General features: G+C 39.9%; 1 protein-coding gene and 1 non-coding gene across 3 annotated transcripts in view; one reads left to right on the top strand and one right to left on the bottom strand.

Moving 5' to 3' along the window:
• Nfatc3 (nuclear factor of activated T cells 3) overlaps positions 1-16,702 on the top strand; it is a 77,249-nt gene that overhangs the window by 3,867 nt on the left and 56,680 nt on the right. For both annotated transcript variants that reach the window (XM_028768642.1, XM_028768641.1), the window contains exon 2: positions 14,113-15,250. In XM_028768642.1, coding sequence (XP_028624475.1) covers positions 14,113-15,250 — 1,138 coding nt within the window. The remainder of the gene's footprint in view (positions 1-14,112; positions 15,251-16,702) is intronic.
• Positions 8,843-8,961, bottom strand: LOC114622309. Its single transcript, XR_003711569.1, has one exon. It is a non-coding gene; the product is annotated as a 5S ribosomal RNA (ribosomal RNA).

The following is a 16,702-nucleotide window of genomic DNA, read 5'->3' as shown; positions in this document are numbered from 1 at the left end:
ATTTGTTAAATGTTTTCTAGTTCACAATGAGAGTTACCAGAAGAAATGCATGCAATATTATATATAGTATCTTATCTACTGCCATTTTTGAAGAGAAGAAATATTTTTGTTTTATAATGTATTTTTGCAATAAATTTACTTTATATATTCTCAGCAAATAATGAATATACTTTTTTTTTTAAGATAAAGTTTCCTACTCTCGAACTCATGGTAGTTTTCCTGCTTCAGATACACCTACTACACAGCTTTTTCATGTGTAAACTTGAGGAATTTTTTCTAAGCATATTGTCTAGTGCCTAGTGTTGTCTAGTGTTGATTATATATATGTCCAGTATAATTTATTATCTCTTTGATAAATTATCTTCTTATGTCCCAGTTTTTGTTTTTTTTTTTGGTTTTTCGAGACAGGGTTTTTCTGTGTAGCCCTGGCTATCCTGGAACTCACTCTGTAGACCAGGCTGGCCTTGAACTCAGAAATCCGCCTGCCTCTGCCTCCCAAGTGCTGCGATTAAAGGTGTGCACCACCACTGCCCGGCTCCAGTTTTTGTTTTTTTTATATTTGAGGCAGAGTCTTTTTTTTCCTAATAATTTACTTATTTTTAAGTTGGTGTTTTGCCTGCATGTATGCATGTCTGTGTGAGGGTATCAGATATTGGAGTTACAGTTGAGTCTTCTGGAAGAGCAAGAGCAGCCAGTGTTCTTAACTACTGAGCTATCTCTTTAGGTCCACCATGTGGATACTTGGAATTTAATCCATGTCCTCTGAAAGATTAGTCAGATTAACTACTGAGCCATCTTTCTTTTCTTTTCTTTCGTTCGTTCGTTCGTTCGTTCGTTCGTTCGTTCTGTTTTGTTTTGTTTTGTTTTGTTTTGTTTTGTTTTGTTTTGTTTTTTTTCGAGACAGGGTTTCTCTGTATAGTCTTGGCTGTACTGGAACTCACTCAGTAGACCAGGCTAGCCTCAAACTCTCGAACTCAGAAATCTGCCTGCCTCTGCCTCCCAAGTGCTGGGATTAAAGGAATGCGCCACCACTGCCCGGCCTGAGCCATCTTTCTAGCCCCAGTTTCTTTTTTCTTTTTTTTTTTTTTTTTTGTAATGGTGGGCACACTGGCAAACAGCTGCAGCATTTGGAAGGCAGAAGCAAGAGGATCTCTGTGAGTTCAAAGCCAGCCTGTTCCCATAGTGTAGTTCTAGGACAATCAGGGTTACATAAACCCTATCTATAAAATTCTTGGCAATATTTAGTTGTGTGTGTTTTACACATGGAAGTCAGAGGACAACTTGAGGGAATCAGTTCTCTCCTTCCAACATGTGGGTTTCAGCGTTGGAAATCAGGTTTTCAGGCTTGATAGCAATGTCTTAACCTACTAAGCCTTCTAGCCAGTCCTATTTGGTTTAGTCTTTACTCTTTTCAGTGTTGCTTACCTCTTTGTATAAATACTTACATTATTTTACTTTTAATTACATTGTTCTACTTTTTAGAGCTGCTGACTCAGTAAGGTTTGAAAGGAGATTGATTCAATAGTCATACAAGTATGGTTTCATAGTTTAGTCAGGATGAAAAAGGGAAGTTGCTTGTTAAGTTTTTTTTGTAAAGTTTGAACAGCTCACTTATTAGAAGAGAATTTAATTGCTGCTAATCTGTATTTTCATACCTAGATTTTTCTGTAGACTGTAGCTGTAGTGAAAGTATGCACTGAGTGATTGAGATGGTGATTAGCATTTCATTGTTGACTTGGAAGAATAGTTCAGTATATGTGTGTTCCTTTTATTTTGAGGTAGGGTCTTGTGTATGCCAAGCTGAGTTGTATAGCCAAGACTAGTCTTGAATTCCTGACATGGAGCCTCCACCTCCCAAGTATAGGAATTAAAAGCATGCACCATTATGCTTGGCTTTATTTGGTTAGTTTTTTGTTTTGCTTTGTTTTTTGTTTGTTTGTTTGTTTTTGTTTTTTGAGACAGGGTTTCTCTGCGGAGCCCTGGCTGTCCTGGAACTCACTCTGTAGACCAGGCTGGCCTCGAACTCAGAAATCCGCCTGCCTCTGCCTCCCAAGTGCTGGGATTAAAGGTTAGTTTTTTTGAGACATAAAGTCTCACTATGTAGCCCTGGCTGGCTTGGAACTCACAGAGATTTTCCTGCCTTTGCTCCTCAAGTGCTTTGATTAAAGGAGTGTATCATCAAGCTTAGCTGGTTTCTTTTTATTTACATTTTTTTATTTGAATTTTTTGAGATAGGGTCTCATGTAAGCCAAACTGGCCTAGAACTCTTGGTATAGCTGAGGAGAATCTTAAATTCCTTATCTTTCTACCTTTACCTCCCCAGTGCTGAGATCACAGGTATGAACCATTATGCATTGTTAATATTCTGTTTGTTTCACACTTTTCTTGGTACAGATTAAAGAATGCTTCTAGGGATACTAGCAAAGTTGTGTGGTAGAGATAAGTAAGTGTATTTTAGTAAGTATGAGGAAAAAACCCAGTGAGGAAGAAGCAAGAATGAGAATTGTTTTGTTAAAAACATTGATCTAGCTGGGCAATGGTGGCATGCCGCTTTTAATCCCAACACTCAGGAGGTAAACGCAGGTGGATCTCTTGAGTTTTGAGTTCAAGGTCAGCCTGGTTTACAGAGCAAGTTCAAGGACAGCCAGAACTACACAGAGAAACTCTGTCTCAAACTAACTAACTAAAATTGATCTAATGTGAGGCATGATACCTATAATCCTAGCACTTGAATAGTCGAGGCAGGAAGATCAGGAGTTCAAAGTTGGCCTGTAGTTACTAGATAAAACGTTTAAGGCCATCCTGGGCTACCTGAGATTCTGTCTCCAGAAACCAGGATTGGTAAAATATCATGGCAGTCAAAAATGCTTGCTGTGAAGGCCTGGTAACCTGAGTTTAATCCTTGAGCTCAATGTAAAACATAAGGAAAGAACCAGTTCCCAAAGTTATCCTCTGACCTTCATATGTATGCTTTGACATGCACATGCCTACATTGATGCAGAATATATAAATACACATGATAATTGTGAAGAGTTTAAAACAAAACAAAAACCTATGCTCATTTTTGAAATTTTTCTTTTCTAATATTTATTTTGTGTGTGTGTGTTGTGCACTTTTGAGTAGAGATTTGAGGACAACTTGAAGGGGTCAGTGCTCTCCTTCCAACTCTGTGGGCTCCAGGGATTGACTTGGACTGTAGACTTGGCGGCAGGCACCTTAACTTGCTGCACTGATCCCCATGCATTTGTTTTCATTGGGCTGTTTTGGAACTGGGCCTTGGTTTTGTGTGTGATTTTTGTTTGTTAGTTTGATTTGCTTGCCAACATTTCAGTCTTTTTATTTCTAATGGTACTGCTGCTGATTTTACTTCAGTCTGCCATACAATTTAAAATTGTTCCTGTCTTCAGAGAGCTTTCTTCTTTTAGATCCAGCCCTGCAGAAATAGGTGAAAATTGTACTGTAAAATATTTTACAACTAGAATTGTCAGGATCCCAGAAATAGTGACTTTCTTGGCAGTCACAAAGGTAGAAAAGCCCCACTTTGTATTAATTTTAGAGCAGTCTACATTACTTGCTGCTTTTCTGTAGGACTTAGAGCCTGCCCCAGCCTTGGTTGTCTTAGGCTTCTGGATAAGTTCTTCCAGTTCAGGTGTGTTGTGCCAAGAATCTTCATCCCTTTCCCAAACATCCACAAGCAGTATCTCAGAAAATTGAAGCAGAGTTTTTCAGAATTCAGAGTTGCTGAAATTCTACTTCAAAGGAAATTTCTTCATTGTTGTGACCAAATACTCAAAAAGAATCTAATTTGAGGAAGGAGAATTTACTTTGGTTCATGGTTTGAGAGAATACTGTTCTTGATGACAGGGAAGGTTGGTTACCTGTGGTAGCTTGAGGTGACTGCTGGTTATATTGTTTCACAGGAAACAAAGATGGACATTGGAATTCCATTATTTTTCTTTATCTTCTGAGACAGATCTGTGTAGCTCAGACTGTCCTCCAATTCTGTTTTCTGTTGTAGTTTGAAATAGGGTTTCTCTGGTTAACTCTCCTGGAGCTTGATCTGTATACCAGACTAGCCTGGAACTCAGGGATATGCTTCTCTTTATTTCCCCAGTGCTGGGATTAAAGGGCACCACATCCAGTTTTGTCCTTCAGTTCGTTTTGTTTTGTTTTGTTTTGTTTTTTGGTTTTTCAAGACAGGGTTTCTCAGTTTAGCCCTGGCTGTCCTGGAACTCACTCTGTAGTCTAGGCTGGCCTCGAACTCAGAAATCCGCCTGCCTCTGCCTCCCAAGTGCTGGGATTAAAGGCTGTCCTCCAGTCCTTAATCCTGCCTCAGCTTCCCAAGTATTGGTATTATAGGCATGCACCACCACAGCAAACCTAGAAATATAACTTCCAGATTTGTTATTTGTATACTTAGTAAGGTCTAACCATTTGCTAATACAGAAGAGATATTTAGACAAGTATTCTGAAATATTAGTAGAGGTTTTACTCTAGTGTTTTATAGAATAATACAAAAATTTAAAACTTGTGTTACATAAATGGTCAAGGGTGGCATGCAGAGTAGTGTGCACATGTTATCTCAGCACTTAGGAGGTAAAAGCAAGAGAATCAAGAGTACAGGGCCAGTCTTAGCTACATATCAAGGTCAAGGCTAGCCTGGGGTATACCAGAACCAACTTTAATGTTTTTTGTTTTGTCTTTGTTTTTTTCTTTTTTGGGTTTTTTTTTTTTTTTTCCGAGACAGGGTTTCTCTGTGTAGTTCTGGCTGTCCTGGAACTCACTCTGTAGACCAGGCTAGCCTCGAACTCTCGAACTCAGAAATCTGCCTGCCTCTGCCTCCCAAGTACTGGGATTAAAGGCATGCGCCACCATTTTTTTTTTCTTTTTTCTTTTTTTTTTAGATTTATTTATTTTGTGAATAGACATACCAGAAGAAAGCATCAGATCCCTTTACAGATGGTTGTGAGCCACCATTTGGGTGCTGGGAATTGAACTCAGGACCTTTGGAACAATAGTCAGTGCCCTTAACCACTGAGCCATATTTCCAGCTCTGTTTTGTTTTTCTTGAGACAGGATCTCATGTATTCTTGGATGATCTTGAATTTGTATACTGAAGATAACCATGAACTTCTGGTTCTCCTTTATATAGAGTGTTGAAGTTACAGGTGTGTGCTACCACACTCAATTTACTGGTAGAGCCCAGAGCCTTTTGTATTTAAGACAAGCATTCTCTACTAACTAAACTGTATCCCTAGCCTAGAATCTACTTACTATTATGATTTACCTTTCAGCAGCATCTGTAAAATATCCCTAAAATCACTGTTACTTTTATGGCAGGCATAATCCAAACTCTGCTTTTGAGGTTTGCTTTATTTTTTTCCCAGTTAAATCTAAGCATAAGGACATTTTTAGAGAAATTATACTGCTTGCTTTTCTTCAGCTATAAAAGCTGATGTTACAGACTGGAATAGATTGGCTTAGTGATTTAGAGTGCTTGCTGCTTTTGTAGAAGACTGGAGTTTGGTCCCATAATGGACAGTTTGCAACCACCTGTAACTTTAGCTCTGTGGAGATTGAGCATCGTCTCTGGCCTTCAAGGGCACCTTCACACGTGTATTTGCACACACACACAAATGTATGCACATTTAGTAAAAGTCCTCTGTAATAAGTTAATTGGAAAGTGAGAGAGAGCGTGTGTGTGTGTGTGTGTGTGTGTGTGTGTGTGTGTGTGTGTGTCTGTGTATGGTTAATCCTGGGACCTTGCACATGCTAGGGAATGATATAATACCGGTTATAGCTCCATCTATGAAAGAAAAACTTTTTAAAAGAAGATAATGAGTTGTGTTGCCAGTTCTTTCTCATCACTGATCACTGAAAATATTTTATTTTAATAGGGATGGGGCTGAGGAAGCTGTAATGCAGTGAGGGCAATCACATTACTCCTAAGAGGTAGGAAACCTGAGAAGGTTGAGTCCTATTTGATAGTATGCTGTACTTTGGTCACAGCAGTAACATGAATAAGGAAGGTGTTTAAAGTTATCTTGGTGGGTAAGGAGAATAGACACAGTAGACTTGGCTATAAGCCTGGCTTCTAAAACTGAATCCAAGTCATCAAATTTGCTCAGACATGCCGTATGAGGTTCAGGTAACAGAGGAGTAAGTTTTATTCAGGGAGACTTAAAAGAGACACAAACAAGAGCAAGCTTTTTTTCTGTGTATATATTTATAATACACAACTTTCCTGCTTTTGGCAAGAGAGACAATTGGAGCTGTAACATTTAAGTAAGATAGTTCATGAATTGATAGCTTACCATAACCTCAAATTTGTTTGGAAAGTTTTAGTTGACACATTGGTATTTGTGTGTGAAAAGGAATTGGAATTCAATGTCAGATCCTTTTTCAAACCTTTGCACTCCCTGCTTTTGTTTTTTTTTTGGTTTTTGTTTTTTGGTCAGTGCTTTAGACTTTTGTTTTTCTTAGCTAGGCAGTGGTGGTGGCGTGCACTTGATCCCATCACTTGAGAGCCAGAGGCAGGTGAATTTCAGAGTTCGTTCTCAAACAGCCAGTGCTACACAGAGAAACCCTGTCTAGAAAGATGAGAGAGAGAGGGAGAGAGGGAGGGGAAGAGGGAGGGAGGGAGGGAGAGAGACTCTATGTGTGTGTGTGTAATTTTGTATTTCATAATTTGGGGTGAATTTTTTACCAGCTCTATTTTTTTCTTTTAATTTTTATTTATTATTTTTTCATATAATCATCCATTCGCCAGCTTCTCCTTCCACTTCTCCCAGTTGTTTCCCTCTACCTCCCCTCTCCCCCAGGCTTCCTCCACCCCCAAGGGCCCTGCTTAGTTGATCATGCAGGCTGTGCTCTCCCAGTGTCCTTGGTCCCTCTGGCTCCCATAATTTCTCCTCCCCTCTTCCCTGGGGTTGGTTCTCTGGGCTCTCTTTCAGCCTGTTTGGCTATGGGTCTCTGCATCCACTCTCATCAGCTGCCAGAGGCAGCCTCTCTGATGACAACTGAACTAGTCACAGATCTATGAGCAGAACATCGTTATTGATCCAGGGGAGGGGGGAGGCAGCTCTCTTTGGTTCTACCCTGGGTCTCTGGGCTTTCCTCTGGTTCCTGGTCATCCAGACAGTGTCAGGCATGGATTTAATTATGATACTCTTTGTCATAATTAACAATGGATAGAGTTATATGAGCTTTGAAGTTGCATTAATTTTAGTTGTTTTTGTTTGTTTGTTTTTTAAGACTGAGTTTCTCTACAAAGCCCTTCAAGTGCTTTAAAATAACAAGATAGGGGACTTGTAAAGGGGTTGTGATCAGGATATAAAGTGAATAAAAGAATAAATTATTGAAGAAAATGACAGGATAGAAAAAAATGCTCATTTTAGAAAATAATACTGTATGGCCAGGCATTGATAGTGTACGGCTTTAATCCTAGAGGCAGGTGGATCTCAGAGTTCAAGGCCAGCTGATCTTCAGAGCTGGTTCCAGGACAGCCAAGACTACACAGAGAAACCCTGTCTCAAAAATCAATCTATTTAGACATAGACATGTAGGCATACACATAGACATACACATAGCAAGGGAAGAGACTCATGATGAGACCTTACCTCTCCTTAAGGTAAAGTCACTGCTGGTAAGCTGACCATGCTCCTTTAAATAATACCTCATTCCTGTCTCTAGTAGCCCTAATTAAATTAATTGATTCACCATTTTTTAAAAAACTGCTGTGGGGGGCGGTGGAGAGATGGCTCAGTGGTTAAGAGCATTGACTGCTTATTCAGAGGTCTTGAGTTCACTTCTCAGCGTGGTGACTCAATGCTATCTGTAATGCGATATGATTCCCTCTTGTCTGATGTTTTCTTCTGTCATGCAGGCATACATGCTAACAGAGTTCATATACATAAAGAATTAACTCTTCAAAGGAAAAAAGAAAAGGAAGATTAAGCGAGGGTGGGGGAGAGTATTTGAAAGATGGTTCAGCATTTAAGAGTACTTGCTGTTGAAGAGGACCCAGGTTTGGTTCCCAGCACCCACGCACCCACATAATGGCTCACCACCTCTGTAACTCCAGTTCCTTTTCTGACCTCCACAGACATCATTTAGTTATCTCCCTAGCCCTGCCTGCTTTTAATTTTTTTTTTTCTCCCCAAGACAGGCTTTCTCTTTGCGGCCCTGGCTATCCTGGAACTCATTTGGTAGACCATCTTGGCCTCGAACTCAGAGAACCGTCTGCCTCTGCTTTCTGAGTACTGGGATTAAAGATGTGTGCCTCTATGCCCAGCTTGGTTTGGGTTTTGTTTTGTTTTTTAAGACAGGATTTCACTCTGTGTGCCCTGGCTGGCCTGCAGCTTGTTGTGTAGACCAGGCTAGTGTTGAACTTGCTGTGATCCTTTTGGCTTTGCCTCCAGCGTCCTGGTTACAGGTGTATGCCACCAAATCTGGCTGAATGCCTTATTTGAATTGTCTTTGCTTATTAAAAAGCTATGAGAATATATTACTTTACTTTTTGTTATTTTCTATTGCAGTGTTTTCAGACTCAAGCTATAATGTAATTTTCAACAGTTTTTCTTATTTATTTGTTATTTTTTTTATTTGTATATATTTGTTCATGCACAAGTCCAGAGGCTAGAGGAAGATATTGGGTGGTCTATTTTACCTCTTTTTTTTTTTTTTTTTTTTGGTTTTTCGAGACAGGGTTTCTCTGTGTAGCCTTGGCTGTCCTGGAACTCACTCTGTAGACCAGGCTGTCCTCGAATTCGGAAATCCACCTGCCTCTGCCTCCCACGTGCTGGGATTAAAGGCGTGCGCCACCACCTCCCAGGAAAGAAGAAGCCTATAGCACCTGGTATTCCTAGGTGGTCTCCCATCCAACTACTAACCAGGCCCGACCCTGCTTAGCTTCCGAGATCAGATGAGATCGGGCGTGTTCGGGGTGGTATGGCCGTAGACCTATTTTACCTTTGAGACAGGATCTCCTACTGAACTTTAACATCTTTTGCCTCTGCTTCTTTAGTACTAGTATTACAGGGGTGTATTGCCACACCTGGTTGTTGTTTAATTTTAAATGAATATCTGGTTTTTTTTTCCTTTTTTGTTTTTGAGTCATGGTTTTCCTCTGCTGGTTAGGCTGGCTTAAAGCTCACTATATCTTAAAAGTGAGATCCTTTGACTCAGCCAGGGATAGCTGGGATTAGAGGCATGTGCCATCATGTCTGGCTTTTGGCTGTTTTAAGTTTTGAAGCTTTTCTCAGCTGTTCAGTGATTGTTGTTACCTGCTTATCACCTAAAATGAGGCACCAAGATTATATTGTTTTGTGATCACAGTGATGTTTGCTAACTGCAGGCCTCTTTGTAGGGGTTCTTACTAGGTTACCTTTGAGGTCATTATCTGTAGTTCTTTTCCTTAGGTTAATTAGAGTCCCAAGTGAAAAATCTGCCAGTCTATTGCCTAGAGTGCAAGTGTGTATGCTATGAGCCAAGGGAGTAGAAGAGCACTTAGGGTTTCAATATACACGTTTTAGAATGACTTGGTTTCATCATCCTGTTTTCAGTATGGTTGCTCAGGTTCTCAGCCTTCATTCTTTCTCCTTTCAGAAAATTTTATTTTTCTCCTTTCAGAAAACTTTATTTTGCCTAAAGAAAAAGAGTGCTAGGTATGGAAATTCAGGAGCAGGGTTTGTTACTCATTCAAAAAGCCCTGTATCCAGCTAGTTTCTTAGTTTTTTAGTTTTCACTTCTTCCTAATTCTGGATTTGTTTATTCTGGATATATACTATAATACAAGCGTGTGTACTTTGTGTCTGTGTCTTTCATTTAGAATGTTTTCAAGGTTCATCCAGGCTGTAGCATCTCCTTTCTTAAGGAGGAATTCTTGCTTACTGTGTTGCTTCAGCCTACTAAGTAGGCTGGATTGCAGTTGTGTAGCATCACAGTTTTATTTGTTTTTGCTTATTAAGTTACCATTAGTCTATTGAGAATTATCTGATTTTCTTAACCCATAGTAATTATTTTTGTTGTTTTGCTTTTTGAGATAGTAGTCCAGACTGATCTGGAACTCACCATGTAGCTCAGGCTGGCCTTGAATTTGTGCCAATCCTCCTGCCTTAGTCTGTCCAGTACTGAAATTTCAGATATCAGCCACTGTGCCTTGCTAAAGAATTGGAAGCAGAGCTGGATTGAGGAGCCAGGTGTATATAGCCAAGGATGTTCTAGAATTCTTAACCTTTTGCCTCAACTTCCCAGTGCTGGGATTATGAACATGTGCTACCATATCCATCTTGCTTGTTTATTAATTGATTGATTGGTTGATTATTGTTGTTGCTCTTATTTTGGTTTGAGACATGGTCTCTTTTTCCCCCCTCATCTCCCCGTTTTTGAGACCAAAGTCTTGCTACAATGGACCTGTTTCGCAGTTTTCCTGCCTTAGCCATCCACATCCTGGGATTATTGGTGTTAGTCGTGAGGCAGAGGCAGGAAGATCACTGTAAGTTCAACACAAGGTTGGTATACAGAGAGAGTTGTAGGCCAGCTTTGTGTACATGGCAGTTTGCAGACCAGTCAGGGATGCGTGGTAAAAAACTCCCTCCCCTACTTCTCTGTCTCAAAAACAAAAGAGGTTGGAGGATTTTGTATAGAGCGTGGTTTAGTCTGTTTGCCCGGTATTTGTAACACCCTGGGTTCAGTCCTGAGAAATAAAAAACAACAAAACTGTATTACTGTGTCCCAAGCAGCAGTGTGGCAGAACTTAATGTGTTTCACAGTTACTCTATCTTTGTGGGAATGTGACCATGGACAGCACATAATTGAGTGTGGCCAAGTTCCAATAAAATTGTATTTATAGACACCAGAATTTGAATCACATTATTATATCTTACAAAAATTTCTTTTAAAAACCATTCTTAGCTAGTAGGCTGTCATTTAAAAACAAAACAAAACAAAAAGCAGGTGGCAGTACAGATTTGGCTCACAGGCTGTATTTTGCCAGACCCTGGTTTACTATCAGTAAAGACATGAGCATGCTCTCTGTATTCTCCAGATTATTGTCTGCTTTCCTAGGGCCCTCTCTGGTGGCTAATAGAACATTTTAAAAAAAATTAAACGAGTCAAGATGGTTCTGGAGTATCATGAAGTCTACAGATGAAAATCTTAGTGACTGTTAAAGTGTGGTTGGAGTGACTTCGATGGTCTCAGAGTTAGGACTTCTGGACACAGGGGGAAAAAAAGATGAAACTATTTTTTTGTGTTCAAGTCTTAAGACATTGTGTGTGTAAATCCATGCTTCCATGCATTGAGGAGGCTAGTGGAGGAGGCCAGATGTTTTCCTCTATGGCTGTCCACCTTATAGTTTTGAGACAGGGTCTCTCATTGAGCCAGAAGCTCACCATTGCCTGCTGGGAATCCCTAAGAACGGCCTGCCTCTTGCCCCTCAGTGCCAAGGTTACAGACACTTGGAGCCATGCCCAAGTGTCACCTTCTTATGAGTGACAGGGGTTTGAATTCAAGTTCTCATCCCAGCACAGAAAACACTATTACCCAAATTACCCAATGAACCATTTCTTTTTTTTTTTTTTTTTTTTTTTGGTTTTTCGAGACAGGGTTTCTCTGTATAGCCCTGGCTGTCCTGGAACTCACTCTGTAGACCAGGCTGGCCTTGAACTCAGAAATCCGCCTGCTTCTGCCTCCCAAGTGCTGGGATTAAAGGCGTGAGCCACCACCACCCGGCTCAATGAACCATTTCTATCAGCCTCAAGACATCATTTGTGTATATACTTGTTTTTTTCTATAATTTACTTGGAGGAAATTATGAATTTCAGTATTAATCAACTGCTGAAATAACATTGATATAATAATTACATTAGAGTGAAACTATAAAGACTTTCATGGGTGATTTTTATTCAAAACATAAGATTTTAAAAATACATTCTTAAGTAAAAATTTATTTTTTTTTTAAAACTGGATTGTATAATGGAGAAGAATATAGTAGTTGCTAGTATAGTTGTTGCTAGCAGAGCTTGTTTAAATATAAAAAAGCAAGGGGTGGGTTTTATTTAACTTTATCCATTTTAATTTAATTTATTTTGAGACAGGGTTTTTCTATGTAGCCAAAGCTCTTCTTAAACTCTCAATTCCACTGCCCAAGCTAGAGTGCTAGGATAACAGAGATGCATGCCACTGGGCATAGGAAGGGAGTAAATGGAATATTCTAAATTTGTGAAGATTAATAATCAACTATAATTTAATATCCTCAGTCAGTTATTTTTTTTTTATTTAGGTAAATAATCTAGTGGTGCCTGGTTGCTTTTTTGTTTTAATTTATTTTATGTGTTGGATGTTTTGCCTGATAGTCTCTGTGTACCATGTACATGTCTTGTGCCCTCAGAAGAGGGCATTGAATCACCTGGGACTGGAGTTTCAGACACTTGTGAGCTGTTTTATGGGTGCTGGGAGTCAAATCAAACCCAGATCCTCTAAAGAGCAGACAGTGCTTTCTGCTGAGGAGCCATCTCTCCAGCCCCATCTAGTGGCTTTTGTAACCTGGTCCCCTGTGTGCAAACATGAATTCTTGATGATATGACTTCTGAGGAAGATGTTTGTGTTATTATATACACTTCCTAAAAGAAAAGAGATTCCTTAAATTTTACTGCAAGGAAAATACTTACAGAGAGTAAATGATGTGAATAAGAGGCAAGGGTAATGTTATTGGTGGGGTAGTACAAACAGCCATATCTCTACCAGAAATGAATAAGACCCACTTTTTATTGTTTGATTTTGAGACAGAATATCATTGTGTATCCTAGATGGTCTCAAACTCACAGCCTGACCTGGCCTGGTTTAGAACTGGCAGTCCTTCTGCCTCCTAAATTCTAGTATGAACCATAATCTCCTCCCAGCCCAAAGGTGTCTCTGTCTCTCAGTTTCGTCTGTCTCTCCCCCACTTCTACCTTCCTCCCTCCCCCATCTTGTTTTTTGAGATAAGGCTTCTCTGTATAGTCCTGGCTGTCCTGGAGCTCACTCTGTAGACTAGGCTGGTGTCAAGCTCATAGAGATTCATCTGCCTCTGCCTCCTGAGTGCTGGGATTATAGGAATACACCAACATCACCTGGCTCCCAAAGTGCCTTTCAAAGGCTCTGCTTCATTCAATCTTAAACTGCAATTGCCAAATACAGTATAATTTCTATCATTAAAAAAAAATCCTAGGGCTGGAGAGATGGGTCTATGTTGAAAGCACTTGCTGCTCTTAGAGCAGGTCTAGGTTCTGTTTCTAGCATCTACAAAGTGACTTACAACCTCTGTAATTCCAACTCCAAGGGACCTTATGTTACCTTCTGGCTTCCAAGGGCACTGTACACATGTGGTATGTTAATATACATGCAGGCAAACACACAAAAAATTAAATAAAATCTCTAAAGATTTTGATTAAATTTAGGTTTTTTTGGAGGGGGGGATATAGAGTGTGTGTGAGTGTGCACATGCCACTGTACTCAGATGGGAGTCATGTGGAGGAGTTGGCTCTCTCTCTTATCACGTAGGTCCCAGAGGTTGGACTCAGATCTTTGGGTTAGCAGGAAGCACCTTTATTCACTAAGCTATCTTGATGGTCCAATTATCTTACAGTTCTGTGGCTTTAATTTCTTTTATTTGTGTGTGATAGAATATACAGAAATATACCTTTTATAAAAATATTCACTATTTTCAGGTTATAAATTTTGTAGAAGAAAAAGAATGTCATATAATTATATATTTCCTTATGAAATATATATTCATATCTGCAAAAATGAATAATTGTATTTTTAAAACGTCAACCTTTGTTGTTGTTGAGCTATGGTCTGATCAAATAGCTAAAGCTACAACTCACTATGTAGCTAAAATAGGCATTGAACTCTCAGTAATCCTTCTGCCTGTGTGTTGTTATATTTAACAGACAAGAATCACTGTGCCCAGCCCTTTAGTAAGCTAATGACTTGCAGTTTGATATCCAATTTTTTTCTCTCAGGGTTGTTACTACTGTTTCATCTAATAATTTATACACTTGCATTTTCTAATTTCTTCTTTTATTGACCTTTTTGGTTGTATTTTTTTCTTTTCTTTTTTTTTCATAGATCTTGAACCAGATGATTGTGCATCCATTTACATCTTTAATGTAGATCCACCTCCATCTACTTTAAACTCATCCCTTGGCTTACCACATCATGGACTGCTGCAGTCTCACTCTTCTGTTTTGTCACCATCATTTCAGCTCCAAGGTTACAAAAATTATGAAGGAACTGGTGATATTTCTGAATCTAAATATAGCCCATTAGGTGGTCCTAAACCCTTTGAGTGCCCAAGTATTCAAATTACATCCATCTCTCCTAACTGTCATCAAGGAACAGATACTCATGAAGATGACTTACATGTAAATGACCCAGAAAGGGAATATTTGGAAAGGCCTTCTAGAGATCATCTCTATCTTCCACTTGAGCCGTCCTACCGGGAATCTTCCCTTAGTCCTAGTCCTGCCAGCAGCATTTCTTCTAGGAGCTGGTTCTCAGATGCATCTTCTTGTGAATCCCTCTCTCACATTTATGATGATGTGGACTCCGAGTTGAATGAAGCTGCTGCACGATTCACTCTTGGCTCACCTCTGACTTCTCCAGGTGGCTCTCCAGGAGGTTGCCCTGGAGAAGAGTCCTGGCATCAACAGTATGGATCTGGACACTCCTTGTCACCTAGGCAGTCTCCTTGCCACTCTCCTAGATCCAGTATCACTGATGAGAATTGGCTGAGCCCCAGACCAGCCTCAGGACCCTCCTCAAGGCCCACTTCTCCCTGTGGTAAACGACGGCACTCCAGTGCTGAAGTATGTTATGCAGGTTCCCTTTCACCCCATCACTCACCTGCTCCATCCCCAGGTCACTCCCCTAGAGGAAGTGTAACAGAAGATACCTGGCTCACTGCTCCTGTCCACACTGGATCAGGCCTTAGCGCTGCACCGTTTCCATTTCAGTACTGTGTAGAGACTGACATCCCTTTGAAAACAAGGAAGACTTCTGAAGATCAGGCTGCCATACTACCAGGAAAATTAGAGGTCTGTTCAGATGATCAAGGGAGCTTATCCCCATCCCGGGAGACGTCAGTTGATGATGGCCTTGGATCTCAGTATCCTTTAAAGAAAGATTCATCTGGTGACCAGTTTCTTTCAGTTCCTTCACCCTTTACCTGGAGCAAACCAAAGCCTGGCCACACCCCTATATTTCGGTGAGTTGGTAGAAATGGCTGCTGATCATGTTTTCATGCTTATAGGACATTTGCATTGTATAACTACATTATCTGACCTCCTTTCCTCTCCTTTCCCTTCTCCCTTTCATTTCCCTTCTTTTCTCTCCTCTCCCCTCTTCCTGCCCTCATCTTCCTTGTTTTTCATTTTTTAAAAAATAAATTCTACTGGTCAAATAACGTAGAAGTCCTTTTTATTTTCTTTAAGTCTTTAAAAGTGTTTTTAAATTGACTAAAGTTACATTTTATTTTATTTTATTTTTATTTATTTTTTTATTTATTTTAGTTTTTCGAAACAGGGTTTCTCTGTGTAGCCCTGGCTGTCCTGGAACTCACTCTGTAGACCAGGCTGGCCTCAAACTCAGAAATCCTCCTGCCTCTGCCTCCCAAGTGCTGGGATTAAAGGTGTGCGCCACCACCACCCGGCTAAAGTTACATTTTAAAAGTATGTAGATGAAGAAAAATAAGTGATGGATTATAGATAACAGTAAATGACATTTAAAGCTCCTTAAGAGAAATTTCATTATCTAGAAAAGATTATTGTACAGATGAGTTATATTACTAATGAATTAACTGAATTTGCATATTTGAAGTGTGTGTGTGTGTGTGTGTGTTTTCATGTGTTCATTCATGTGGAGGCCAGAAGACAGCCTTGGGTATTATTCCTCAGGAGTCATACATATTGTTTTTTGAGACAAGTTTTCTTGTTGCCCTAGAGCTCACCAAACTGCTAGCTTTAGGAAAAAAAAAAAATATGTGTGCACACTCATGGATGATGTGTGTGAATGTGGACATGTGTGTCACACCCTGTGTGGTGTGCTCAGAGAACAACTTTCTGGAGGTGGAGCTATGCTTTCCTTCTACCTTTATGTATATAGGTTCTTGGGATTGAGCTCAGGTCCTTAGGCTTGTATAGCACGGCAGGCACTTTACTGAGTTCTCCTCTTGCTTTGTCCTATTAATGGCAAGCATTTTCTCCCATAATGTATTGACTTTTAAATGTTTATTTCGTTGAGATGGGATCTTGCTATTTTGCCTTTATTGACCCATGCTGACTTAAAATGTATGATCCTACTATTCCAACCTCCCAAAGTAGCTGGGACTATAGATCCATGCTATTGTGCTTGGCTTTTTTTTCCCCCCAAATCTTTCAGCAGTCTTATTTTCTTTCTTTGAGACTGGGTCCTATGTAGCTCAGACTGGCCTTAAGTTTACTACATGATTGACAATGGCCTTGAAGTTCTGATCCTTCCTCCTACCTCTACCTCCTAAATTCTGGGATAAAAGGTGTGTGTCACTACACCTAGTGCTAGGGTTCAAACTCAGGTTTTCTTGCATGTTAGGCAAGAACTACTTACTAACTGACATTTGTGTCCATTACTATTTGTGTGTGTGTGTGTGTGTGTGTGTGTGTGTGTGTGTGTGTGTGTGTGT

The sequence above is a fragment of the Grammomys surdaster genome, unplaced genomic scaffold (assembly GCF_004785775.1).
Source record: "Grammomys surdaster isolate TR1022 unplaced genomic scaffold, NIH_TR_1.0 187, whole genome shotgun sequence".
Lineage (NCBI taxonomy): Eukaryota > Metazoa > Chordata > Mammalia > Rodentia > Muridae > Grammomys > Grammomys surdaster.
Note: the sequence above shows the minus strand (reverse complement) of the source record. Positions and strands in the feature narration are given on the sequence as shown.